The following is a 26,894-nucleotide window of genomic DNA, read 5'->3' as shown; positions in this document are numbered from 1 at the left end:
TAGCGTCGACTCTTGGCTTCAGCCACCCAACGCAACCAAACTGTCGGTGCTGTCTGCCTTCGGTCGGCCCGGGACAATTCTCAACTTTACTGGGCCCGGCTACGATGCAAAGCACATTCCATGCGTCATGCCGGGATTGATGCCAGCCCTTCGAGCCGGTCTGGCTGAGGCGTCATGAGGCAGCCAACTGTACCTGCATGGCATGGCGCTCGTGGCTCTTGGCTCTTAGCCTAACTAATGGCCTCAAACCGAGCGCCGTCATTCTCCTCCAAAGGCCCACAAAAGCTGCACGGGAGCCTGGATACAGGAAGGATTCACCAACACGGCACATCCTTCAGTACCGTGTGTCCTATCAATGCGATCGGCGAGCCCAACCACAGCAAGTTGTTACTGTCAGGGCATTGTGGCACAGCAACATGTCTGTTCAGTGTTATGGCGGTAAAATTACACCGCCGGCCAAACGAGGATTTTGCCCGCATGTATATTCGACCAGGCAGCATTCTTCCACATCATGTTGGTGTCTAGAAGATGTCCAGCCAACCCACAGTTTCCTAGGCTGCTACTCTGTCTTGGACCCTTCACAAGTGTCCGATTTCCTGACAAGGCAAGTCGTGTGGAGACTTGTATTTTTGTTCATATTAGGCAATGGCCTATGAACTGCAATATCGTCTCACATCTCTCCAACCAATACATTAGAACTGTTTATATACATGCTATACTATAATGAAGATAACGCCTAACACTCTAGCGCTGACTTCTGTGAAAGCTGCCTATACTGATTAAGATCTGCGAGCATGCGATCGGCGTTTCTTTGAGCAGGGGACACGCGAGGGGCCGGCAGTCGAGGCTGCAGTGGCAACAGCCGAGGCTGCATCAGCTACAGCTGAAGCTGGATCAACAACAGCAGAGGACAACGCCGATGCCGTGGCTGCCGAACCTTGACCGACAGTGGATATTGCTTGGCTCGCTGAGATGACAGCTTCTGTTGCTGAGCTGCTCAGAGGCAGTGTGGCCAAAGTTGTCGGCCTGGTCAGAACAGCAGTCGGCTGTGTCTGGTTCGCAGCGATCACACCGGTCGAGTTGGCCGAGCTGGCCGAGCTGGCCACAGCGCTGATGGCATGAGTTGCCGAGGACTTCACGTTGCTGATGGAAGCTGGAGTAGAGACAGGAGATGAAGTGGCAGCAGCTAGAACCTGGAAGTAGCAATGAGCGGTTAGTAAGCATGTCGCTGGGGCTCCATATGAGAGGAGGAACTTACCGATGAGACAGAAAAGAAGGCTGGCTTTGGCTCTAGGTTCTCGTCATATAGACAAGCTCCGCCCTGGCCGGGGAAGGTGTTCGGCACCCACTGAAGAATTCAAATTTTAGCTTCCAGGCACAGAAGAGGTTGTAAAGTCGGTAGGGTTAAGAAGGGCATGGCTGCCCGAGGGCAAGCGATGGGAAGGCCCGAGAATATGGGAGAGATATGTTCGCAGAAAGAGTAAAGGCAGCATCAGGAAGTTGCTTACGCTGTATTTGTCAGTCCAGTCCCAGACAGTCCACCCTACGCAAGCCTCGACGTTGAGGCAGGCCTTGATAACTGTTGTGTAGTCCTGTGCCTGCTGCTCGAGACCTGCGTCATCGTAGGGAAGGCTGTCGAATTTGACATCAAACTCGGTGTAGGCCACCTCCGACACGCCCGCCGCGACGAACTCGTTCATGACAGACTCGAGGTCCTCCTGAGAGCTCATGCTGCCGACGATGAAATGTCCTTGTAGGCCAACGCCGTCGATGCGTTCTCCTGCATCCTTCACCAGCCTGACGAGCTCGACGGTCTTCTTCTGCTTCGCATTGGTGGCCTCGATGTTATAGTCATTGTAGTACAGCTAATTTACACCAGAATGTTAGTAACGAGGATTTTCTTTTTTTTTTCGTCGCTTCGTAGCAAGAATCCTGCTTATCATTTGAAATGAGTCCTTGAAACTTGCCTTGGCATCTGGGTCCGCGGCGGCGGCGGCTTTGAAGGCGAGCGGGATATAGTCAGTTCCGAGAGCTTGGAAGAAAACTGTGTCTCGGTACTCCCCGTCGTCATCGATGGCCTCGTTGACAACGTCCCAGGAGTAACACTGTCCCTTGTAGTGACCGGCGACATTGGAGATATGAGTCTCAAGCATCGAGGTCAGTGTCTCGGCCGTCCATGTTCCCGACGTCACCCAAGACGGCAGTTGGGACCGGTACAGGAGCGTGTGGCATCTCACAACCTGCCCGTTCTTCTTGGCAAAGTTGGGAACCACATCTCCATTCGCGAATGAGAAAGATCCTTGGTTCGGCTCTGTTTGATCCCACTTCTGACCATTAGCTGGGGTTAATTGGCCGTAGTTCTCCGTCGACGATGTGATCTTGACGTAGGCCGAATCGTAGAGCTCGCCGTTGTCAGTGCCGGTGCCGAAGTACGATTTCCCGGCGGCCTTGGCGAGCTGATTTAGCTGCGCAGAGGCTGTGGTGGCCGAGAGAGCCAAACCGGTGATAGAGGAAACACGCATTGTTGGAACGGCTTATTTCTGAGGCTTTGAAAGAGTGAGTACAAGCTGAAACGTAGGCCCAAAAGCAAAGTAAGGAAGGACTAAAATGAGTGTCAGGGCGCAGACGATTGAATTTGGCCAGAGCAGCAGAATCCAAGTGCGATGGGACGAAGTTTGGGTGATGTCGGGATAGAATTGACTGGTGTATATATAATGCTCAGCTAGCACTCACGGAAATGTTTCGTCCCCCTTTTGTTTTGTTAGACCTGTCATGTTTCGTCTTCTCCATGTGTACCAGGCGTTTAAGGGGGACATCGACTGAATGGTTGTTCTATGTGCGGTTCGTGTGGGATCATGGGTGGGTCACCACTCAGTGATACGGCCTCTTCTATTTGGTTACCGGGCATGGCATGCCAGATGCAGCGACAATTGCCTTGTTGAGTCCAATACAATTCCTGTGAGAGTCAGCATCAAGACTCTCGTGCTCCACAAATCATACGAAGTTACATCCCATGCGGGATGGCTCGGCCTCACAGTGGATCTCGCTACCGAAATCCGGGGGTGCAGGCGCCAGGGCACGTAATTGAGCCCAGAAGCCACAAATTATAACATGAGCTATATAATAGAGCACGGCGCTCACAGAGGCCTTTCCAAGAACGCGGAAAGATGCACTGGTGTTTGTTTAGACTGCTGCTAGTGATTGCCCTTCGTTAGTAGGGTGGACAGTTGAGTATTCCGTAACTGACGGGGCCTTCTGCTGTGAGAAAGTTGTGGAAGGCCTTAAGAAATATGGACTGAGATTCGGCAAGGTGAGAACGAAGTTCTGATTCAATTATTCGAATACTGAAGATGACAGTATACCAACGGATTCCAGAAACAAACAGTGATACGTAGCCGTGGCTAGCGTGCTGCTCTATTTCGCTTGTTCAGCCGATTTCGTTACATAATTGGCCATCGGATGTCTGAGTGGATATGTGTGAATATGAAGGCCGTAGCGCTGTTACTCATCAACTAATTTTCTCTTTTAACAGAATCATGACGAAGTATTCATTGTCTTTCTTCTGCTCCCCTATTTTTCTCTTCCATTCATTACAGTTTCTCACATGGGGTCGTGTCATCCTGTGAGGTCTGCCTCACAGGCGCGGAATGGAACCGGGCATGTCTTATTCATGATCTATTTTTCTTGCTCCCATCACACTCTGCCATCAGGACTTGTCTTTTTGGTGATCATGTCCACAAACCATTAGTGGTTGTGGCTTTTATTATCCTACACTCTCTGTATCGTTCTCAGGAGAAGAAGAGACAGTGTCCCAAAGCAGAACTCGCCTCCGAATTCATTCAATCAGTGATTCGTTGGTTGAGTAGCCTTCCTTGCCCAAAGCTACAATTTTCACGCGATGGCTTACGTCCTGGGAATCCTTGTTCGGAACGGATCACATCTTATCATTATGGAAGAAGCTCTACTGTCTTTGGAAACAAGGGTTATGGCTTCAGAACTGTTGTTGCCTTTACTCCAAATCAAGTCACCTGTTCCGAATCTGGGCTTTCATAATAGTTTTGACCAGAGGTGGCCAGACTCTCTGAAGTTGTTTCTCAAACCCAATGATAATTTCAAATACTTTTCTTGAATACCTCAAACAGCGAATATTCCATCAAGCCTTTCAACATTCATTTTTGGTGCGTGTACCGGTGTTGATCAAGGCAATGCGGCTGCAATGAGCTATCACATCTGATAGCCCCGAGAAACTCCGGCCCGCCGGGAATGTATCAACTGTGAGTAAAAAACTCCCACAGACGCGCATGACTACTGAAACAAATAATTTTGGATTGATGCGTGGGAGCAAAAAGAGGAGTCGATCAGATTTGGTTGTTCGCACTTGAGTCGATTCTCAAGCAACTCGCAGATAGATATAGATCGTGCACAGCAGACCCGGCAGGTAGCGGCTGTGTCCGGCAGTAGACTCCGGGACGTAAGCCAGGAATTACAACAATTCAGCACCGGTAGTCGGTGACTTCCGGAAATGGTACATTGGGTTCCGCCGTCGGACACCATTCCTAGGCGCCCTTGAGAGCTCCTGGAAGTCGGTCAAGCCGCAAGGGGGCTCGCAACCGCCGAGATCCATCGAAATGGGTTACTTCATTACGTACATGTGGGATCGATCTCGGAACGAGCCTGTTAGTCTACTCACATTCTAATCTCACAATGACTATTGCTTTGTCGCAGTTGGCGCCGAGGTTCCGACAAGGTTTGTCCCCACGTCCACCAAGATCGGTGATCAGCCGAACAAACTCCAGAAGGCCAGACCTGTCAGCTCCTGAGGCGGAAGGGGATCATCCTCCAAAAGGAGAAGAACAGCGGTGTCATGCCAGAAGTCTCGTGCGAGATGGAAAATTAGGGACACCGTATGGGGTCCACGTCTCAAATCCACCAATCACAGCACGTGCCAAGAGTCGCTTATCCCAAGGTGAGCCTCATGAAACGACGTCCCGCGGCGGATCTCAGGCCAGTCGCCTGGAAACATATTAGGCGATCCGGGGGGTAAACGTGCAAACAGGATGTTTCCTGTGAGGGTAGCCGCTAATTCGGAACCAAGGCCGAGTGCAACAGGGTAATGCAGGTCTGAGCTGTCTGCTTGACACTTGCAATATCGCTTCAGGGGCAGACTCTGTGGGACGACCGAGGGGGCGAACAAGTCCCGGAGAAACGGCGAGCAGGAGGAATGAAGAGGTTAGATATATAGCTATGGCTGTCCGCAGAGATCACACCATCAGCCCAGTTCATCACACTTCAAGCTCGTTCGGTGTTCGATATTCATTCTTTTGGCTGAGTCCACCTTGATCGCAGTGCGATATCACATTCTTTGCTCATTCTTTCTTACAGACTGCATCTGAAGTCTCTGGTCGACTATCCTGCTCTCCAACCACCCAACAAATACCGCCAAGATGAAGTACACCATTTCCGCTGCGCTCGCCACTGTTCTGGCTGCCAACAACGTTGCTGCCCACGCAACCTTCCAACAACTCTGGGTATGGTTCCCCAGCCCTGCCATGATTATTCAATATCCATATACGAGGGCCTCTCGCTGACCGAGCATAAAGGTTGACGGAACGGACTTCGACACCTCCTGTGCGCGTATCCCTCTGAGCAACTCGCCCGTTCAGGATGTCACCTCCAAGGACATGGCTTGCAACGCTGGAACCTCCCCGGCCAAGGCCAAGTGCGACGTCCCCGCGGGCAGCACCGTGACCGTCGAGATGCACCAGCAGCCCAACGACCGCAGCTGCTCCAACGAGGCTATTGGAGGTGCCCACTACGGCCCTGTCCTTGTGTACATGGCTGCTGTCGACGATGCCGCCTCCGCCGAGGGTGCCGACGCCGCCTGGTTCAAGGTCTTCGAGGACACCTGGTCCTCTGGAGGTGCCTCTGGCAGTGACGACAACTGGGGAACCAAGGACCTTAACACTTGCTGTAAGCTAACGATCTGGAGATTATACCAACGTCCTCTTCTAAACATTTCATTTACTAACCTCTTCATGCTACAGGTGGCAAGATGGACGTTCCCGTGCCCAAGGACCTCGCCCCCGGCGACTACCTCCTGAGAGCCGAGGCCATCGCCCTGCACGCCGCCGGCTCCGAGGGCGGTGCCCAGTTCTACATGACCTGCTACCAGATCACCGTCTCCGGCGACGGCACCGCCACAGCCGAGACCGTCTCCATCCCCGGCGCGTACAAGGCCGCCGACCCCGGTATCGAGATCAACATCTACCAGGCCATGACCGAGTACGTCGCCCCCGGCCCCGCCGTCTACGCCGGAGGCTCCAACAAGACCGCCGGCTCCGAGTGCACCAACTGCGAGTCGACCTGCGCCCCCGGTGACGCCCCCGCCGCCACCCCCGGCTCTGGATCCGCCTCCAGCTCCGCGCCTGCCTCTGCCGCCGCCTCGTCTACCTCTGCCGCTGCCACTTCGGCTGCCGCCGCCAGCACCACCCTCGCGACCTCTGTGACCACCCAGGCCGCTGCCGTGGCTACCTCGGCCAGCGAGTCTTCTGCCGCCGCGGCTACCACCGCCGCTGCCGAGTGCAAGAGGCGCAGGAGCCGTATTGCTCGCAACCTGTAAGCGAGTGGCTGCGAATATGAGATGCTGAACGGTGAACGATGAAGCTCGTCGTACATGATTCACGGACGGTGCATGAGAGGGAGATATTCTCCAGTTGGTTCATTCTTCTGTAAATAGATTATATTGCTCAACATACAACGACGAAAGTCTGAAGACAAGCCACATGAGTGTACCTGAAGCTCACATGGGACTGCGTCGTGGAAATGGTGACAACATGGAAATGTAAAATGTAAAATGTGAGGAAAGTCAAAATTTAGCTCAATTATTGGTATTCTGTAATAGACCTACCTAAGTACTTACCGTAATGGACCAACTTTGTCTTGAAAACAGAGGTTGGTCAACCGGGCATTGTCTCGGCTACCTCCTAATTAGGGGCAGTCCAGGTAGAGTCCCAGCTATTGCTCATTGTGTTCCACAAAAGAGGTTCAAGCTTGTGCTGTTCGAGCCAACTCTTGACATACGCGCGCGATGCAATTTTGCATGCGAGACAGGCCGGCTCGTTGTTGACCAGGGGAGGGATGACCTCTGGCTTGGGTTTACCACAACGCCTGTCGGGGCAGTGGATTGTGTGATAACTGAAATCCCACCGTTTGCTGCACCCTAAACAAAGGCTGTACTCTGAGAACGAGTTGCACATGGTGATAGTCTTGGTATGCTGTGACTTCCGAGGGAATGATTGTTAGCCAGTGTAGGTGTAAAGATGTTGAGTGAGGCAAACTCTGGTTGGCATTTCCTCTGACAATTTTTGGACACTTCCTCGTGCCTGCTTATATATTCAATCTACGACAATAGCGGACTAAAGACACCACTGACTATTGTCGCATTGATTTGGGTCGGCCCTTTGTGCCTGGTTTTCTGTATTGTTCTTCACAAGCACTTGTCCCCTTACTTCCAGCAATGGAACGAGACAAAGTCAATGTCTTTCATGAACGAGTCTTTGGGTCAACGTTCATTTGGGCGGCTGAAAATATCCATCTGCTGCTGTACTTAGCGATGAACAGGACGGGTCTTCAATCGGATGTTACGGTAATTTCTGATACGGCCAGGAAGACGGAAGTCAAGTCGGAATGATACATAGATTAGAGTGAAGATTTGGTGCTTTACGACCGGGTATCAAGGATCAAAACAGAGATCACTCAGTTTGAACTGCCGGTTGAGAGCATGGAACTTTCAGCGTCAGACTTGTGAGAGCCCATGTGAAAAAGCCAATAAAGTGTCACAATATTGAACACAAAACCGGAAGACGAATCCAGCCTATCAAGGAAGACGGAGTGGAAGTGTAGAAATCAAGTTGATCATAAATTCACATTGTGGTACTCGACGTCTTGACGACAATTCTGAGCACGTCAATTTTCGTCAGCCACAATTGCCCGGGTGGAGGAAAGCCGTTCTTGCGAAGGGACTGCAGCCGCATGACGTGTTGAACATATCGAAAGACGACTGTGATCCTCCTTCTGTTCCTGGAAATGCATTTGACCATGGTCTTGTTGGTTGACGATAATTCAATCGTAAATAAAATCGTCTTTGCAAGTAGTCATAACTCTCCGAGAGCACATGGCGGTTATACCCTGGATTCAACGTCAGTCACGATACATCTTTCTTTGCTGCTGGTTTATTTGGAACCATTTTGGCGTTGCCAACATATTCTGGGCATATTGGGATAAAAATAGTGCGTGATCCTCGGGTTGACCAAAGAAATTTACTGGGTCGTACCACCTGGTGCGTTTTCATGTTGCCCGCACCTCCTGACCCTGAGCCGCTTGTGACTTGACGAGAACAAAGACCAAGTCAGGATGACGATTCTCAAGAGAACCCCCTATCATGCGGCAGTCACAAAGAAATTCAAAGCACATCCTACATGAGGTGTGGTACACAAGTGTGTTAGGATTGAGGGAGAGGATTTCGGATCAGTTACATGCACAGAGAGAACGTGTTGGTGGAATAGAGACAAAGGGCTCGAAGGTTCGGCCGTTGACAGTGGCATTTCCTCACACATCAAGAAAGGCGGGAGCCGTCCGTCATGAAGAATGACAACATTTTCCTTGTTTACGATACCTAGAGACTGCCTCGAGTGTTGGGCCACTTCATATGCCTGTGCTGAACAATCGCCTCGCTGGGGCAGCGGCCTCACGAGCCAACCCCCAAAAGAAAGGCAAGGATGAAGAGAATTAGAAGTCAAAGCTTACTGTACTTGGAGGCTGCAAGATCTACATGGCCGTTGTGTGTCTGCCAGTTCCAGGGTTCTGAAGCAAGGCGCAAGGTGTCTTCAATTGCCTCCAAAGTGATCTCCACTACCAAAGAGCACTCACCACTTCTACTTGGACTTGTGATTTGCAGGGAACCTTCAGTATTTCCAACTGAGCCAATAGAAGCACGACTCCAAACATAGACTTGGGTGGATCAAGATAGTCTGACTGGGTAAGTCTGCAGCTATCTGGACTTCAGACGTTCTGAACCAATTGTTGAAAACTTGTTGGACACATTAAGCGTTTTGCGTTCATAATGTCTATTGTCTCCGTTCGCTTCTATGCGTCACGATCCATGCAGCGTACTTACTATGCAGGTGCTGGGACGAGCAAAGCACCTGTGCGCCATGAACTAGCAAAAGTTTAGCCTCCGATGCTAGGTCACTTAGAAGGTTAGTGCGCGGTCAAGATCAAGATCTGAGTATGCGCCAAATTGGATTGGGAGGTGGTCCGACATCACGAGCTTGCTCGGATGCATGCTGCATGCAAAGCGCTGGCCTTACAGCTTGGAAGGTCTAAGTTGTTTTCTCTAAGGTCGCGAAGTGTTGCCGAACCCACCACCAGAGCAACGGTGGAAGGCGGTCAGGCCCTATGGCGCAAAGCTCTTTCGGAGCATTATTGCCGTAGGGTGCGCAGCCGACTGGTCGGAGAAGAATGTCACAAGTGAAACAGTCCGGATTTGCTGTGCAGGAAAGGTGATGAATGAGGTATGGGCAAGTCAGCGTGTTGGGGGGGGGGGGGTCCAGAGAAGGAGGGAGGATGTGCCGGGCTGCCGTGGACCCGGGAGCCATGCCAAACGGTGTTACAGAGAGGGCAGAATGGCTTTTATTAGTCTGTTGTTAAACCACAGCTGGATGCATCCCCTGCATGACGCGGAGTCAACATGGCAGCATTGATCTGATCAAACACTTGAACACAGGAGCCCAGGCGGCGGCCGGGTTGGGCCTGACGCGAGGGTCGTGTCGCCAGTTCGGTGTGGACGCCCGAGGGGCCGGGGTGCAAGCCTGTGGGATCGTGCAAGCTCGATGGTCTGTCCCGGGACAAAGAAGGGCGGGATGAACCTTAGTTGACAGCATGAAACATGCATAGCGAGGAGGGGGTGACGATGTGGGAGCACTGAGATGATGGGAGTTGAGAACAGAGTTTGCAGAGAAGGCCAAAGACGCAACGCTCCTCAGCCCGGGTCAGGGGTTAGGACGACGGCTCATTCCATCCAAGGCTCAAGCTTTGGCGCCAATACAGAGACAGAGATACTGACATGAGAGCGACGACACGGCCCAAAGCGTGATGGTGAATGAAAGCTGCACCTCGACTGTCAACAGACCCAATACCGATCGAGCAGTCGGGACGGAAGGCAGGAGATGGGTAACTTCATCCAGTAAGCAAGCAGACCGTGGTCAAGCCAGGTACTCGGATACTGTAGTGTCTAAGTAGACCACCTAAGCATCTTGCACGCATGTGATGGGCGTGCCTGAGTCCTCGAGGCTTGCCCGATTCGAGACATGCTGCTAAGACAAACATTTGGAGATGTCGCTAACAATTAAAGTGGAAGTCATACGCCACGTTGGTGGGTCCTAGTCGGTGATGATCGCTACGTGCTTCGACGACATATTTCCCTACACATCGCACAAGTGTCCCAATCTCGGGACGGCAAGGTACGGGCCCAAAAAGGGTCCAGCCTGGCAGAGCGATGGAAATCGAGGGCGATCATCAGCTCCAGTCTATTACGGCGCAGTGTAGCCACGCCAGAGTGGCAGCTGGCAGACTGGCAGACCCGGCGGAACTGGGTAGCTCCACCCCCCTGCTCCCAGGTCAGCTCCGGTCCGGGGCCCAGGTCCAGGCCCTGGCAAATCAATCAGTCAGTCAGACCCGACCCGAGACCACCCTCCCGTCATCCGTTGCCATCCGCTAACCAACCATCCCATCCAACCACACCCCCCCACTCTTCTTGGTTATCTCAGCTTGCCTGCTTGCATATAATGATTGACCGCAGCGCAGGTCTCGAATGGCGGTCTGCTGAAACTGGGCGGCTTGTCTCTGGAGAAGGGGAAGGGGATGGAGGGGGTCTACGGTTCCTGGCCGTCCATTCTCAGGAGCGTGTACTGCACCCAGGCATGGCATGTACGCATGTATTGTCATGGCCCGCCAGTTGTTCGGCTTCTGATCACACGGTAATTAGAGCACGTCTTTTTCATTGCTACGGGTGCAGCACAGCATGCAGTGCACCCACACAGGCACACAACCCAACCCACGCACAAACAAACATCGAGACCAACGTCAAGAACCTGGAATGATGGCATTCTGGTCTCTCGCCTCCTTGCAGGCACATCCCTGTCCCATGAGCTCCACATCTGACCTGCCTAGCGCCGTCCTGGGCCTCGCTGATCGATTACCCCCTGTCGCAGCTCACTCACTCGCAGCTCAAAGCTTTTGCTTGCACCTCTCTCTGTGCGTGCATGCTTTTCAGGTTTTGCAATCGCGCCATGCAGCCACCCAACACCTCCTCCTGCCTCGACACTACCGTGTACCGATGGAGGCTATCTATAGCTGTCTGCTTGACTTTGGGGGCATGAGTCTTTTTGTGTGCGTGTGTGTGTGTGTGCGTGCGCGGGCGGGCGGTGGTGGTCCTGCCCTGTCCACTGGTGAGCACAGATGTAGACTACCTAGGTTCGTGCCTGGGAGTGTCTGGCAGGTACCGTTCCAGTCGCGCGCCGTTGCATGCACAGTTGCTTCGCGTAGTGCCGCTACATGATATGTACATGGTCTAGTCTGCGTTGTCCCGTACGGGGGGACGTGCGGGTTGCTGACTGACCTCAACATGACAAGTGACATCGTACAGTACATGCGTCCCTCCACCCCCTGCAACGTCCCTTCCCTCTCGCTCGCCTGCTCTTCCCTGCCGTTCCCTGCCCTTGCGCTTGCCCCTTGCTCTTTCCCTGGCACCAAGGCAGGCCCCATTGCCGCTTTCCCCATATTTTCCCCTTCCAAGGTTTGTCGCAACGCCAGACAGGCGGACACAGACGCAAGACACGGACAGAGACAGACACAGTCCTGGCCATCCAGAGCATGCATCACGGAGCATGACCCATGACCCACACCTATGCAGTCCACCTCAGACTCACCAAGGCTCACTCCACTCCACTCCACTCCAGGTCCTCTCCGCGTCAAACACCCACACACACACACAAACAATCTGCATCAATCTGCGGCATCTTGCAATCTTCAACACCACGCCTGCACCCGCACCCTCGCAGCGCCAGCTTCCAGCGTTCAGCGTCAGCTTCAACCACCGGCCGACCGCTGTTTCAGGGCAACCATCTCACCCGTCTTCAGCATTCCACTAATGCTTCGCGACAGGCCTCTTCCATCACACAGGCCCTGCTACTACCGCCCATGCCACCCAGCCTTTGAGATCACCAGCCGTCGTCGTGGGACCTGAACTCGGCCTGCCTCACCATTTGTTTGCTGACTAGCGCCGGTCGAACCAGCTTCAGAAACGCTCCTTGTCGTACTTGCGTGGGCACAATTCCCGACCTCGACTCCGACACAAGCTCAAGGGAAGACTAGCTTGGCCTCGCGGTGGCTTGGCTGTCTTTGTCGTCACCGATCTCGAAGAACCTTCAAAATGGATCCTCGAGATCAAAGACAGGCGCAACCGCCCAATCTACCGTTCTCGCGCAACGCACAGTCTCCACTTTATACTCGACAGACCTTGCCTCCCCCAACGCCTTCTTCAGCTTCTGCTACTCCCGCCCAGACCTCGTACGCGATAGAGAGACAGCAGCAGCCAGGGCAGCACACACAACCACCCTCCTCAGCCAGCGCTGCATACCCTCCCGAGAACCTCCAACGGCGACCCTCCGACCCTCACTATTTTCCCTCCTCCCGTCCTTATGACCATGGCGCTTCTCTCACCCCTTCGAACCACTCGCGACACCAGAGCTCCTCCTCTGTCACCCCTGCGCCGCCCATGAACCGCGCCATGCCACCTCCGGGCTCGCCTCCCCAGCCTGGTCAGGGTCCTGGAGGCCCTGGGGGCCCGGGTCTACAGATGGGGCCAGGAGGGCCATATAGCTTGCCTGCTCCGAGGCCATCGCCCATTTCTAGCGGGCCGCCTACAGCATTCCCTCCGGGAGGCCGCGAGCTTCCGGCCCTGGATTCTATACAGAGAGGAGGCAGTCAGGGGAGCTCAATGTCGTTGAATTATATGCTTGGCCCACGACCTCGAGATTCGGCTGCGCCTTCCTACCCTCCCCCGGCATCGTCAGCTGCCGTATCCGCGCCCTCTTACACGTCCGGTGTACATGCCTCTCCGAGAATGGCCTCAATCTCCGCCGAGTATGCCCCTTACCGAAGACCCCACACACCCGAACAACATCAACGAATATATGAAGCTCGAGATCCGCGAGCAGACCCACGCGCAGATCCCCGTACCGACCCGCGAGGAGACCCGCGAGGAGACCCGCGGGATCAACGGGACCCTCGAGCCGCTGCTGGCTCGCCACATGGTGTTCATCTCACACCGGAGATGCAAAGGTACGGCACGCCACGGGACACGTATCGACACCCTCCTCCGCCAATGGGCCCCACAGAGCACCCCAGGGACTTCCAGAGACTCCCAGGACCACCTGGGCCCCCTCCTCGGCCAAGCAGTCAGCCTAAGTCATTTCCCAACATCCCACCGCCTTCTCGTCAAATGGAGATGGGAAGGCCAGGGCACCCCGAAATGTATCCAAGGCGCGAAGAGCCGAGGCATGGAGGAGAATACAACCCGGAGCGTCTCATTATCGTCAAGCACGAGGAGGACAGGTTGATGTTCGAGCGAGAAAGGCAAGAGAGGGAGATGGAACTACGGGATCGTGAAAGGAGGGAGAGAACGACCTCAGGGGGCGATCCTGGAAGGCAGCATGCCATGCACCAGTCTGAGTATGGTCCGCCGGGCATGCAGCGACGGGAACCGCTACCGCCGCAGTACTCGCGCCCCTTGGATACCCGGGAACAGGCACACTGGCAAAGGCCGGCATATGACCAGCCGCGACATGTCTACGAGGAGCCGAGACCTCAACCCCGACAACACGAATACCCTCATGCAAGTGCACCTCCATATAACAGCAACCAAGGAGCTCTGTCGCAGCCTCCTTTAGAACGCTACCCCCCGTCGTCTCATCCTGGGCACTCACAGCCGGCGCCTCAGGCAGCCCATCAAGCGTCGCCTTACGAGTCGCCGAGTCGCCATCGTGCGGCGGCGCTCCCACAGCAGCAGCAACAACCTCCTCACCGGCGACCTGGCGAGGATGGTCCGCCCCCACCTTCTGTCGCATACAGCAACGGTCACCCCGCGCTCTACGATTCACCGCGACACCGAGCTGCAGAGGAGCCTGGCCACCCCATGGCCCACCAACAAAACTTCCTGAGAGTCCAAGAAATGAACCGAAAGGGCCGCATATCCCCGCTCCCACAAGCCGTACAAGGCGCTCAGCCGCAGATACAAGGTCCTCCAGGCGAGGCTGGCATAAAGAGCGAGTTCGGCCGCATGTTCTCAGGTATTGGGAGTGGAGTCAGTGGCCTAGGTGTTTCCAGCCCTGTCGCGGCCGGTGCCCAGTTACCCTTCACGAGTAGTGGCCTAGGGCGGCGTGAGGATTTGGAGCATGCACCGCCAGACGTAACCTCCGACCCTAAGGGCAGCCGTGACAGTGCTTCCCGTAACAAGCGCAGAAAGTCGAAGGATGATGACACCAAGAACGACGAAGACAGCACCGGTAGAAGTACCCCCCTGGGCAGAACCAAACGCCAAAAGACTCACTCTCATCACCATCACCACCAGTACGTATCGCCCCATTTGACTGTGTTACCCCACGTCGCTCACATTGCTAGCCATCATCATCATCACCATCACATTCCCGACCAAGTGTCGCCCCAGCAGGCTGTGGTCACCCCGTTCAAGAACGTCAAGGGATCCACACCACTTCCCTCCCCTACAGGCGTTGCGAAAGATCTCCTTATGACTCACCACCATGCTCCTCCAAGAGCCAGCGCTCACGGTCAAATCAGAGAACCACACGCCCAGCCAGCCGCGAACCTTCCAAACGCTGCTGTCAATGCCCCGCCGAAACCGAAGCGCATCATCTCGAACAAGGCGATTCTTGACAGTGTGGCGCACAAGACACGTGAGCACCTCGGGGACTGGATTTACGAGGTCACTCTAAAACCGGCACGGATACTGGATGGTCGAAGTGGTCGACAGGCACGGCATGCGTATCAATCCACGCCTAAACCCCTGCCAATGTCAACAATCCAAGGCAAGGAAGGAAGCACCCTGATGGTAAAGGTTGGGAAGCAGCACCTTAAGCCTTCTGCGAGAGCTGAAATCACATCGCGCCGGGCACTCTGGGGAACGGATGTGTACACAGACGATTCAGATGTTGTTGCAGCTTGCATTCATGGTGGATGGATCCGGGGCGAGTGGCCTGATGACGTCGATGTCAACCTGCTGGGGCTCGAAGATGGCATCGGTGCGGATGTCAAGGAGACCAAAGGCAGCAGGAAAGGCAGAGGCAAGGAAATAGCCGAGCCGCTGCAACAGAGCAACCCGGACTTCTTGGAAGCACCATTGGCAACAGGGCCCGTGCAGGCACCCGAAGGCCGAGACATGCACATCATGATTCAGATTCTACCAAAGCTGGAGAAGTATGCGTCCACGGTACGTTTTGGGATCAAGAGCCGGGAATGGGGTGGGAAGCTGGGTCGAGATGGACAACGGTCCAGCCACGACGGGCTCAGCTTTATGATCAAGTCGGTACGGTTTGTCACCAACGGCGCAGCCCCGCAGAGTAGGCTTCGCGGCCAGGCCAGAAGGGACAGGATGCGGAAGGCAATGCAAGAGGTTGAAATGAGCAGGGCGTTCGAGGTCAGGGTGGTCCCCAACACTGGCAGCGGCATCGTCTCATTGGCGCCGAAGAAGAAGGCAGCGGACAGTGCCGGTGACAAGGAGAATCGGACGCTGGATGATACTGGAAACGTCGGTGGGCGCGACAAGGAGGCGCACAATGGCAGCCCTGGAGGAAGCAGGGCAAGGGGCAGCCTCGCGGAGGGTCCAGCCGCGAATGGTGGAGATGCAGATCGCAATGAGCAGCACAACCGGGACGACGATAGCGGCGTCGGTGATGTGAGCGGGGCAGGGGATGACCCAAACGTGCCGGCAGCTCTGAGCGCTGCTGCTACATTAGCGGCGGTGGCAACAGTTGCGAGCAGGCTAACGCCGCCTGCGGAGGCGTGATCCAGACACATACACGATGGAGGCCTTGGCTGAAGGACTCAGCGTCGAGGGCATTGGGTTGTTGAAACTAGAAGTGTTGTTGTTTGTCTTCTAAAAGTCAGGACAGCATGTGGCGTTTGGGTTGATTCTGGGGTTTCAAGATACCTGTGGCATGGGCAGCCTGCCTGCATTGGCAGCTTATTCGGTATGCTACCAAGCGCTTGCTTTGAGTGAAAGCAAGGCTCAACATGTCACGCCCCCTCCCTCCCCGCTCGTGATTCCGTACTCGAGCGGGCACTTGATAGAAAATATTCTGTACTGTTGTACACGACCTACGGATACCACGAAGAATATTCTTTTAACAGAATGCGCCAGTTTTGAAACAACAGCTTGGTAATTTACAAGGCTGGCCTTTGCGAGAGCCTGTGTTGAAAAGGACCGGCCACTAAATTGCGGTCGAATGAACCTATTCCAGCCCGGCTTGACCTCGACGTAGCCATACCGGCAGTATTGCCTTTCTATCTACAACACGCTTGCCTACGAGTGCAGTAGGTTCTAAGTCACCCAACATTCAACGTGACCGTATTAGGATGTCCCCCGGACCACCACTATCATTGGTTTGCGCCGGCAGACAGAGAACTGCACTGCCACCATGCGCGCAACCCTTCGGGGGACGGGGCGAGGGTTGCTCATCCCTCTACTAGTCCATGCCCGCCTTCTTGTTCTTCCGCAGCAAGCTCAGAAGTCGGTCACGCGGCCGTTGTAGCTCCAGTCGCCTGCGCTGCCCCACCGCAGCGGCTCGGTCTTTGGCCCGCCGACCTCGCCCGTCTTGGGGTTCCTCTCGCCGTCGAACTCCGGGGGCGCGCCGCGCCACACGCCGCCTGTGGTGGGCTCGTCGGCTGACGGTGATGATGGTGATGGTGTCGCCGCCGTTGCAGCTGCCGCAGCTGTCCCGTCCGGCGTGGTCGTGTGCCGTGGCGTCGAGGCCGGCGATACGGAGGGCTGCTGCTGCTCGTGCGGCAGGGGCGTCGGGTCCGCGAGGCGGTCGGCCACGGCGCGCTGGAGGCGCTCGAACTCGGCCTGCTGGTCTGGGGGCAGGCGCGGGGGCGAGGGGCCCTGTTGGAAGGCTGAAGAGTAGGGACGCGCGGCGAGGAGGGATGGTGGCCGTGTCTGTGACTGCGACTGTGATGGTGATGGTCGGGGCGCTGCTGGCCTTGTGAGGGCTGCCTTGCGGATCGCGCGGAGACTCGAGGGCCCGGGGAAGAGGCGGATCGAAGGCATCGTGTTGTTGTTCTGGTGGTGGTGGTGGTGGTGGATTGGTCCTGGATTGAGACCAAGAGGACCGCAGGTACAGTTGGTGGTGGTTCGCCGTCTTGTTCACGTAGGTTGAGCAACGGGGGCGGAAAGCAGTCAAGGTGTGCACCTAGATAGATGTGGTGGTGGCCGAGGTTCGGCAGCCAGTTGGACCAGTCTGCCGTTGACGACATGGACTCGGAGCCGCGGCCCATCCGAGCTACCGGGGGTCTTTGATCTTCGCACGCCGGACCCGATCAGTCGGATCTAGCCGTCTGACTGTGACTTTGCTTCAGCCCGATATCACATCACACTGGCCAACAATGCAATTGCACAGCCGGGAATGACTACACTTTCAACAGAATCCATATCTCGTCGCTCATGAACGGCCAAGGAAAAGCATCATTGGTTTGCTTATCAATGCATCATAAGTCGTGCACGGTTCGTATCTGCAGTGCATGACAGTCTTGTCCAGTTCGCACTTGACAAATAGACAAGGGGCTTCATCAGCTTTACGCGCCTGGCTAAGGGCTGGCATGTCTGCGAAGGTTGGCGATTGTCATGGCCATGTATGCCCAGGCCTACCTAGGGCTCCCAAATTAGACACGCATCTTACGCCCGAGGCCGCTCGGAGGAGCCGCATCTGATACGAGACCGACTCCCACTCCACCTTATTCCCGGGCGATTCTCTTGGCTGCGCCAGTGCAGAAGAAGAAGGCTAGGGGAAAAAGAAAGAAAAAAGAAAGAAAAAAAAAAATTGACAGTAGTGATAGACCGGTCCCAGACCTGCCAAGTCCATGTTCCCACACGCCAGCGAGACGGGCCGAAAGCCGTGAGATTTCATTACGCGGTACAGATCGAAGATTTCAGGGCCAAACGGAGGCAGGCCCGTGTACGTGTACCACAACAAACATATGACTCGGCAGCGTCCGTGTCCAACGCATCAAGAAAAACCGCACAGGTGCTACAGCGGCGCAAGGGGGGGCCAGTCAGTCAGTCATTCAGTCAGCCCAGCCAGCCCTGCAACGCCGCTGCCTCCCGGCCCAGCCCTCTGCGCCTGTGCCTGAGTGTCTAGCTCTGGCCTGATAACCCACCGCACTCCTTGGTCCGGGTGGCACCATTTTTTCTAACCCTGAGGCCCGGATCAGAGCACGATCCATCTATCTTGCTGTCATCAACTGGCCCTGCCTTGCTGCAGATTGCATCAGGGGGGGCACAGTGACACTTCCAGCAGTGGCCATTTCATGCCCACGTCCGCCTAATCCCCCCCGGGAAGAACCGGGACGCTTTGATGGTGGACGATTACATGGATTTTGTTTTCTGGGACTGGGAAAAGCCCCCTTGGAAATTGGCTGTGGTGTTATAATGAGTGTTGTGGAATATCTTTTGATTTCCTTTTACCGCTGAGACTTTAGACAATATTGACTCACGACACTGTTCCTAAGCCATCAATGTCACGACCATAAGCGCACGACTTTAACTCGGTCATATTTAACGAGGCAGCGCCTTACTCCATTAATTACGTCTATTCTCTGATGAGTACCACGAAAACTCCACATGACAATCTGAATACCCTCTTTCTTTAAAATGAGCAGCCACTTGTGAAGTTTGAGTCCATAAAGGGGGAATCATACGGCGATCAAGACTACATCAGCTGCAACACGACCACGTGCTCGTCACCACGACATCACAACAGCATCACCAAAAAAGACACCTGGGACATATTCCAACAACTATTCAGGACAGCCTACCGTTTACTACACACAGCCCAAGCAAAGATTCCCCGGAAACGGAGATGGCTACAACACAAGTCTCCCAGTGCCGGAGAGCCAGTAGCATCTCCGAGGCCGATATAAAGGCCAGCGTCGACGAGTATATAAGCCCGGATATTCTGCATATCTTCCGCGAGGACAGGGCCGAGGCGCCGGCCAGCCCCCTCGCACCAAAGGCCCACATCTCCGCCCCGTCGGAGGAGCTGCTGTCACGGTTCCCTCAATTCCAGCGCCTGCCACTGGAGATCCGCTATTTGATCTGGGAGGCGGCCGTCCCCGAGCCGACGGTCGTGCCAAGGACGTGGAACAACGCCAAGTTCAGGTACAACCTGCAGAGGAGCGTGCCTGCGGTGCTGCAGGCCTGCGCAGAGTCGAGGAGCCTCCTGGTCGCGCAGCCAGGGTCGGCGCGGACGGGGAGTGTCGCCCCGAAGTACGAGCTCGTCCAGACGCGGGGCCGCGAGGATGAGGGCGTGTATATGGACTTTGACAAGGACTCCATATGGGTGTACCGAGGCTGTGAGTGCTATTTCCAACCCCTGCTTTCTGCACATGCCCCCCCCCCCCATGTCGAGTCAGGTTCGCTGACTTCCAACCGTAGACGACATCAACGACGCCGAGGTCGCGGCATACTCGGGCCTGCGCAGCCTCGTCATGAACTGGGGGCTGCGGCCGTGCTGGGTCGACTCGGCCGTGGACGACGGCGTGAGGTTCGTGCGCAGGTTCCCCGAGCTCAGGCTGCTGACGCTGCTGGTGGACTTCAACGAGCACGGCTGGCCGGAGCCGTCGACGCTCAAGGGGCTCAGGAGGCTGAAGCGCACCGAGGTAAAGCGCATCTGGGCTCTGGTGCGGGCGGCGTTCCGGAGGGCGGAGGAGGAGGACCCGGGCTGGACGGCGCCGCGGTTGCATATCGTCCATCGGACGGAGAACTGGTGCCGCCGGGAGGCCAGGTGAGATCCTTGGGCCGTGGTTGGCTCCAGTGAGCGGAGTTTGGCATAGGGCAGGCGTTGGGGATGTGTTTTCACCACTCGTCCATTGACAATATACCCACCTTTTTGAACCGGGCGGGATGAGATCCTGAAGTTTATGAACAGTGTTCAAGAGTTTGAGTGCTCTGTTGAGCTTCTATGTTTCTAACCATCAAATGTTGGTGAATGACGAGACTGAAGGCCAACTTTGCGACCGGAGACGTAGATCCTGTCCGCCTTCAGCCCACCTTGATGTTCCTGCACCAGTCTCTCCCATGCCGGACCTGCCAATCACACAGCCACACCTCTACAGCCATGCCGATAAATCCAGCGAGGCAGATGCCGGCACTGTCAGCCACGGACGTCGCGCCGAGGCTGAACTCGCGCTCTGCGACCGGCACGTTTTCTATAATCTCGGCAAAGGTGTTCACGTACACGGCGCCGCCGAGGAGGCCCTCCCAGAAGACGACAAGAAATACGATGTAGACGGTCGGGATGAAGTTGAGCAGGGCGTGCAGGGTCAGCAGGACCAGGTTGCCGACCTGCAGGAAGGACGGGATGTAGACGTGGTGGATGCGCACGAAGGGCGTCGACGAGCGCGAGATGAAGACGCCGAACTGGTAGAGGAAGTTGTAGAAGGGGTAGAAGTCCCTGTGCTCGGCGAAGGGCGAGGACTCGAGCGGGAACAGCAGCGTCGGCGAGACGCCCTGGTTGATGGTGTACTCGGCGACGTAGACCATGAACAGCGGGAGCATGTACGGGATCACCAGCGACCTCGCGCGCCGCAGGTGCGCCACGAAGGACCCGCTGCTGTGCCCTTCCGGGTGGGCGGAGTAGGCGGTGGTTGCGACGGCGGGACCCGGGGCCAGCAGGCTGGACGAGGCGTTGCCCGCGGGCATGTCGTCGACGTCGTCCTCGGCCAGGTCCTGCTCCGGAAGGGCCTCGTAGCTCTTGAAAGCTGCGCTCTGGCGCAGTGGCCCCTGTGGGAGGATGACGAAGAAGCTGAGCAGCATGACGGCGGGCAGGAAGGCCGAGGCGAGCAGGCTGTCCCTGACGCTGAAGCCGAGCCAGGTGGTGAGCAGCACGTACAGGCCCGCGCCAGCTAGCCCCGCGCCGCCGGTGCCGCTGCCCCAGGCGGCGAGGCTCATGTGGCCGTAGTAGTGGGTCAGGCCGAGGAAGCTCAGCTCGCCGCCGCCGCTGCTCAGGCTGGCGAGCACGACGCCCAGCATCTTGACGGGGACGGAGCCCGTGGCCGGCGTGAGCGCGATGAGGAGCATGCCGGTGGCGGAGATGCCGGCGAATATGGGGATGCGCACGGCGTAGGGGACACGGTGGATGAAGTAGGGGGCGACGAGCTTGATCACGAAGGAGGGCATCACGTCGGCAAGCAGGACGATGCCCTTGGGCAGGTTCCCGATGAGGTCCTGCGCGGCGGACAGGATGATCACGTAGAGGACATTGTTGATGAGGCCTATTGTGGGGAGGAGAGTACCATCAGCTCATGCATGTTTCTGTGTGCCTGCGCTCCTCAGGAAAGAGCTGGGCGTGCGCGTACCAAACAGCCAGAAGGCCACCAGGACGTGGGCGTCGGCATTGCGGAAGACGCTGGCGATCCTCGCGCGCCAGGCTGGAGTTCCAGGCATGGGTAGGAGTCCGGATGAGGATGGCGACGGGCTCATTCTTGTATGGCCCTCTTGTCTACGGTCTATGTTGTGGGACGGAAGGCATATTAAGGCGGGACGGGGAGAAGGCGATGAAAGGAGCTCGTGGCTTGCTCGTGTGACGTCTGTCTACGATAAGCCGGACCCTGAATGTAAGGGTGGTTGCCGATAGCCGGTCGCCTTGGGCAGGGGGTGGGGCAATCTAAGGGTTGCACCCTGACATGGACAGGAGTCGAAGGATTCTTCGAGATGTCGGCAGAACATACTCTATGCCGTACCACTCCACATTTTGCCCAGTCGAGTGAGTTATAATCATGGGGGCGAGGTTACATCGCCAAAAAGCTTGTTATGTTTAGCCGTTTATCGAGACGGTCGTTGGCGCATCAGCAACAGGCACATCGCACGCCTACACTCGTAATTCGGAGTTGGACAGGCACTCTTCGATGGCATACATATATATAAATCTATATGTTGCCTGGATTTTGATCATGTGTCAAATAAAATTAGACATACGTATATGTCGACTTCAACGCCCAAAAGCAAACGGACAGCCCGAATTGGGAGTCCTGCCAGTTAAATAACCCCAAACACCGCCCAATGCAATACCTTTGTGATGATACCATTTCCCTCCCGTACATGTCTGAGATCCGAGACACCGGATGAAACCCTCGAACTCCAAGTCGAATCATCCGCATGGCATCACGTTCATGACCCGTTAATCTGTTGTTCCTGTCAGCACGTGCTCCTGAATTCTGTCAATAAGCCGCCGCGCCACTCACCTTGTCCATCTGAGCCTGCAGCTTGCCCCTGATCGTCTCGTTGTTGCGGATCATGTCCGCGGTCTGGATGGCGATCTCGCCGATGGCCTTTTGCGACAGCGCGAACGGCGTGTAGAACAGGTAGTCGCTGGGGATCTGGCACACCTTGACCGTGTCGGCCGCCTTGGCCGCCAGGTCGACTGCGCCGTCTGCCGAGTCCACCTTCGACTTCTTCTCTTCCTTCTCCTCACCACCACGCTTGCTCCTACTTCTCCTCACCTGCTGCTCCTGATCCTGGTTCTCCGGCTTCGTCGCGCTGGGCACCTGGACGTCGCCGCCGATCTCCTCGTTGGGGATCTGGAGCCGCACGCCGCTCTGCACCGAGATGGCCACCAGCGCCGTGTCGACTCGCTCCACGCACGAGTTGGTCACGTCGCGGTACCCGTCCTCGACGGCCCCGTCGCCGCGACCGGCCCCGTCCCGCAGCCGTGCGTTGCGTAGCTGCCGCTCCACCATGGCGTCTAGCACGTAGTTGGCCATGTTGTACGCGTAGCCGTCGCGGACCGGGCTGGGCCTGCTCTGGGGCGCGGCCATGTCGACGTTCTTGCCTTGGGTTGCCGTCTGGGTCGCGGGGGTATCGGCGAGGGGTGAGGAAGAGGCGGCGGCGGCGTCTAGCTCGGCCCTCTTGCCCTCCTTGCTTTCCTCCTCGCCAGCCTTCCTGTTCTCCTTCCTGACCCACTCCACCAGCCCGTCGACGATGCGGTCGTTCCAGTGCTCCGTCAGCTCGGCCGAGTTGCGCATCTGCTCGGCCTTGGAGTGCGCCTTGGGGAGCTGCGCCCTGAGGTCGCGCCAACCCGGCAGCAGGGACGGGTCCATGACGCGAGGTATCAGGAGCCGGAAGTACTCGGTCGTGTCTTCAGCATTGGTCTCCGCTTCTGATCCATTTTCGGCGCTCCCCTCGTTCCTCTTCTCAGTCGGCCCCTCGGCGGGTGGCTCCTCGCTGTCCGCCTCGGGGCTGGTCTCCGGCTCGGGCGGAGCTGGGACGTAGTTGGTGTCAGACCATGCGATCGATCGGAAATCCGTCGAAGCCTCGTACAGCCGCTCGATCTGCTCAAATATGTCTTTCGTCATGGCGTCTGCAGCAGTCTTTCCGGCGGGGATCGGCATGGCCGATAACGACCACACGTCCCAGAAGCCAAAGTTGAAGACCCACAGCGTCTCCTTCGGCGCGTGACGTGGCTTGGGCATGGCGAGGAACCGGTCGACTTGGTCCTTCAGGTCGAGTGTCTGCCACTTGGGGGCATAAAGGGTCGACAGGTACGAGTAATCCATGCCGGGGCTGGACGTTTCTGACGTCTCGTTAAGTACGCTCTCCACGCCGTGGGCATACAGAGCCTTGGAGCTGACGGACCACGCGGGAGAATCGGGTGACGGCGCCATGGTGATGTGCTTGGAGCACTCCAGCTAGAAGAGGGAGTAACGCCTTAGATTGTGCCCCAGTGTGGTGATGGTCAGCGGGGGATCGTGATGACTTACCTGAACGCAGAGCGCCTCAGTCCAAGACTTGTTCCCCTCGACCTCTTGATTCTGCCCGATCGGCGTGCCGATGTCGTTCTCCCCAAACACGACTATCCTCAAACCGCCAGGTATGCTGTCATCCTCACTATCAACTGTCGGCAGAGTTTCTTCGGCCTCCCCGGCCCAGAGGTCGTGGGGTATCGAGTTCAACGCGCTGTCGCTCAGCCCCTGCGGCATGAGCTTTATCACGAGCAGCAGGCCAAGCAGCACGGCGGCCAGATTTAGGAATATCTTGGGGCCGCCCCTGACGCCCTTGTTAAAGAAGAAGCCGAGGAGGGATTGGATGCATGGCGTGTCTCTCAGGCGCTGCCCGGAACTTTCCTGCTGGGCCATGTCGGCCTGTTTTTGCGACTTCAGCATCTAGTTCTGTCCTGGTCTTGCAGGGTGTGACACAAGGGAAACAACGGCCCAAAACACGGGCTCTATTTGTTGACCGAATGAGAGGCTGACAAACCCTTTATCGTCGTTCGCCTCTGGTAACCGCACAGTAGTTCGCCGTGAGAAAACCAAAATTCAGGAATTGGCGGAATGCGCAGTGAGAGGCCGGTTGATGCCCTGTGGCATCGGCTGCCAGGAGACGCCGCTCGGTGACGTTTGCTCGGCTGCCAAGGCCTGTAGGACTGGTGCGACCCCCGGAAGCTCGGGGTATGAGATGTGATGCGAGGCGAGTGTGTTGAGGTGGCGGGTCGTACAGAAAGGGCAACAGGTCGCGTGCTCGAGTGGTAGGGCGCCTGGGAAGAGACCGGGAACAAGAAGATGGGGCCCAGGAAGCACGGAGACAATGGTGGTTGTGCCGGAAGGAAAGGCGGAGTGCTGTAGAGAGGCGAGCCAGAAGCCAAGAGGAGGACAATGTGGGATGTGTTCAGGAAGTTGGGAGGCACATGATTGTATGTACAACGAGAGAAGAGATCAGCGAGCCAAGAACCCACCCGGACTCCTTGGCCCAAGCAGTCAGCACCCAGCACACGCCAGCCCTGCGCGACACAGGACAGGACAGGGTGGGTTTCTGCGGAGGGCGGGTTGTTGACGAGCGCGGCTCAGCAGTGTGTGATGCGCCGGGGGGGGGGGGGGGTTGAGTCGACAATCCCATCGGGGATCGGATCCTGGGTGGGCGGTAACACCGCAAGGGGGGGAGGAGCGTCGTCACCGGTGGATCCGGCCTCAAAACTTTCAGTGATCAAGCCTCTCTCTGGGCCGCCCAACCCCTGAGTCGTAGACCCCAGCATCCCGACCTGCCAGACAGCCAGACCGCGGTGCTCAAGGTGCTTGGCCATGCGTCCCCACAAGCCGAAGCCCAGCATCCTGGGAGTGTCGCGTGTGAGCAGGCGAGCATGGCGTTGCTCTCATTTTAAACATAGTAATCCCCTCCCCCAATCTCGAGCTTGTGGGTTGGGTTGCCGGGGAAGCGGGCACGAGCGACTTGCCGGGAGGCGCCTCAATCGACGACGTTGGACGGAGCAACGCCCCCGGCGGCTGACGAATTGTTCAGTGAAGCCGAGGCCGTCGGGTCGGCCCTGAACCGAGTGGCCACAGCAGCTCTTTTGTGTTTGCGACGTCCAAGCACACACCTGGTACCTGGCTGTGCCTCGTGGCAATGTGTGCGCCTTGCCTTTGAGACATGGCCATTGTTTCCTGACACCAGCAGCGCCTGGGAGCCGTCATCATCTCACCATCCATTAATGAACATTAATGACTGCGAGGGACTCGGGCTCCGTAACACCTGACTGGTGGGAAGAGGGAGGACGACGCGGCTGCAGTTGCGCGGCTGTGGAGCGCCTTGCCCATTGCGTGGGGTCGTGGCGCAGTTGCAGGGGAGGGGGAGAGAGATGCGTCTCGATTGGGGGTGGGGTACGTACTGCAGAAAGAGGCGTGCTGGAACTATACGCAACGCGAATCACTATCTTGTCTCTATTATATTGTTCGGTGTTTTGACGTGCTGATGAACAAATCCGTGTCTAGCTGAAGTTTGCTAATATACCCATGCACACATAAATCCATACACCTACTGGTTCAAAATGCGTGGACGCCTTCATCGTCTGCTCACCAACAACCCATCGCAAGGCTACCTTCCCGAGTGCGGAGAGACTCGCCCGGCCCCCAAGCACATAGTATACATACGTACATATGTATACATATCCAGCAGAACGATTGACTCTTCCTCCTCCTTGGTAGATTCTAAACCTATCACACGCAGCCAGCCCTCAGCGAAGCTCCAGGTACGAACCCGCCAGCCCCGCGATCATGAAGCCGAGGAACATGGGCCTCTGGGGGAAGCCGGGCCCGCCAAACTCCGGGTCGAGCCCTTCGGTCTCGGGGAAGTAGATGGCGGTCAGGCCGGTGAGCCAGTAGGCGCTGCCGGTGAAGGCGGCCAGGCGCAGCGAGAAGCGGTCGATGGCGGGCGACGGCCCCAGCAGAAGCGGCCACCAGGTCAGGTACAGCGTCGCCAGGCCCAGAACCGTGCTGAGCCCAATGGTCTGCGCGTTGTGGAATCTGCAGAGCGACAAGGGGCGCGACCGCGTCAGTCATGCCTGCAAGGGCGTCCGTCCATATATCACCGGGCGGATATGGTGCGATACGGAGTGCATTCGTGTGCGTGCGTGCGTGTGTGCCATGTGTGTGTGTGTGTGTGTGTGTGTATATACATGTAGGGACTACGGTATAGTAGAACTCACTTTGCATGGGGTGGCCAGCGCGGATTCCGTTGATGGGTGTGATTCATATCTGCAACCCACGCGCCAAAGAGGAGC

At 56.5% G+C, this 26,894-nt stretch overlaps 8 protein-coding genes across 8 annotated transcripts; 3 read left to right on the top strand and 5 right to left on the bottom strand.

Annotated features, from left to right (window-relative positions):
• Positions 1–779: 779 nt before the first annotated feature.
• On the bottom strand, positions 780–2,522 carry INS49_011533 (uncharacterized protein; the record flags this gene model as incomplete). Its single annotated transcript, XM_043172246.1, has 4 exons — positions 780–1,193; positions 1,259–1,348; positions 1,509–1,865; positions 2,046–2,522. 4 exons carry the CDS (start codon positions 2,520–2,522, stop codon positions 780–782), a joined length of 1,338 nt encoding a protein of 445 aa, XP_043023991.1.
• A 2,922-nt stretch (positions 2,523–5,444) lies between these two features.
• INS49_011532 (uncharacterized protein) lies at positions 5,445–6,619 on the top strand (the record flags this gene model as incomplete). Its single annotated transcript, XM_043172245.1, has 3 exons — positions 5,445–5,528; positions 5,601–5,970; positions 6,045–6,619. The coding sequence occupies 3 exons, from the start codon at positions 5,445–5,447 to the stop codon at positions 6,617–6,619; spliced, it is 1,029 nt and encodes a 342-aa protein (XP_043023990.1).
• A 6,586-nt stretch (positions 6,620–13,205) lies between these two features.
• INS49_011531 (uncharacterized protein) lies at positions 13,206–16,141 on the top strand (the record flags this gene model as incomplete). Its single annotated transcript, XM_043172244.1, has 3 exons — positions 13,206–13,401; positions 13,458–14,688; positions 14,740–16,141. The coding sequence occupies 3 exons, from the start codon at positions 13,206–13,208 to the stop codon at positions 16,139–16,141; spliced, it is 2,829 nt and encodes a 942-aa protein (XP_043023989.1).
• Positions 16,142–16,858: 717 nt separating this feature from the next.
• Positions 16,859–17,401, bottom strand: INS49_011530 (uncharacterized protein; the record flags this gene model as incomplete). Its single annotated transcript, XM_043172243.1, has 1 exon — positions 16,859–17,401. One exon carries the CDS (start codon positions 17,399–17,401, stop codon positions 16,859–16,861), a length of 543 nt encoding a protein of 180 aa, XP_043023988.1.
• A 1,807-nt stretch (positions 17,402–19,208) lies between these two features.
• On the top strand, positions 19,209–20,136 carry INS49_011529 (uncharacterized protein; the record flags this gene model as incomplete). Its single annotated transcript, XM_043172242.1, has 2 exons — positions 19,209–19,701; positions 19,784–20,136. The coding sequence occupies 2 exons, from the start codon at positions 19,209–19,211 to the stop codon at positions 20,134–20,136; spliced, it is 846 nt and encodes a 281-aa protein (XP_043023987.1).
• Positions 20,137–20,389: 253 nt separating this feature from the next.
• INS49_011528 (uncharacterized protein) lies at positions 20,390–21,793 on the bottom strand (the record flags this gene model as incomplete). Its single annotated transcript, XM_043172241.1, has 2 exons — positions 20,390–21,621; positions 21,706–21,793. The coding sequence occupies 2 exons, from the start codon at positions 21,791–21,793 to the stop codon at positions 20,390–20,392; spliced, it is 1,320 nt and encodes a 439-aa protein (XP_043023986.1).
• A 723-nt stretch (positions 21,794–22,516) lies between these two features.
• On the bottom strand, positions 22,517–24,480 carry INS49_011527 (uncharacterized protein; the record flags this gene model as incomplete). Its single annotated transcript, XM_043172240.1, has 3 exons — positions 22,517–22,531; positions 22,591–24,033; positions 24,106–24,480. 3 exons carry the CDS (start codon positions 24,478–24,480, stop codon positions 22,517–22,519), a joined length of 1,833 nt encoding a protein of 610 aa, XP_043023985.1.
• A 1,868-nt stretch (positions 24,481–26,348) lies between these two features.
• Positions 26,349–26,866, bottom strand: INS49_011526 (uncharacterized protein; the record flags this gene model as incomplete). The annotated part of the gene is made up of 2 exons (XM_043172239.1): positions 26,349–26,637; positions 26,820–26,866. 2 exons carry the CDS (start codon positions 26,864–26,866, stop codon positions 26,349–26,351), a joined length of 336 nt encoding a protein of 111 aa, XP_043023984.1.
• Between the last annotated feature and the right edge of the window lie 28 nt (positions 26,867–26,894).

This window comes from Diaporthe citri (genome assembly GCF_014595645.1).
Source record: "Diaporthe citri strain NFHF-8-4 chromosome Unknown scaffold_5, whole genome shotgun sequence".
NCBI classification, from domain to species: Eukaryota; Fungi; Ascomycota; class Sordariomycetes; order Diaporthales; family Diaporthaceae; genus Diaporthe; species Diaporthe citri.
Note: the sequence above shows the minus strand (reverse complement) of the source record. Positions and strands in the feature narration are given on the sequence as shown.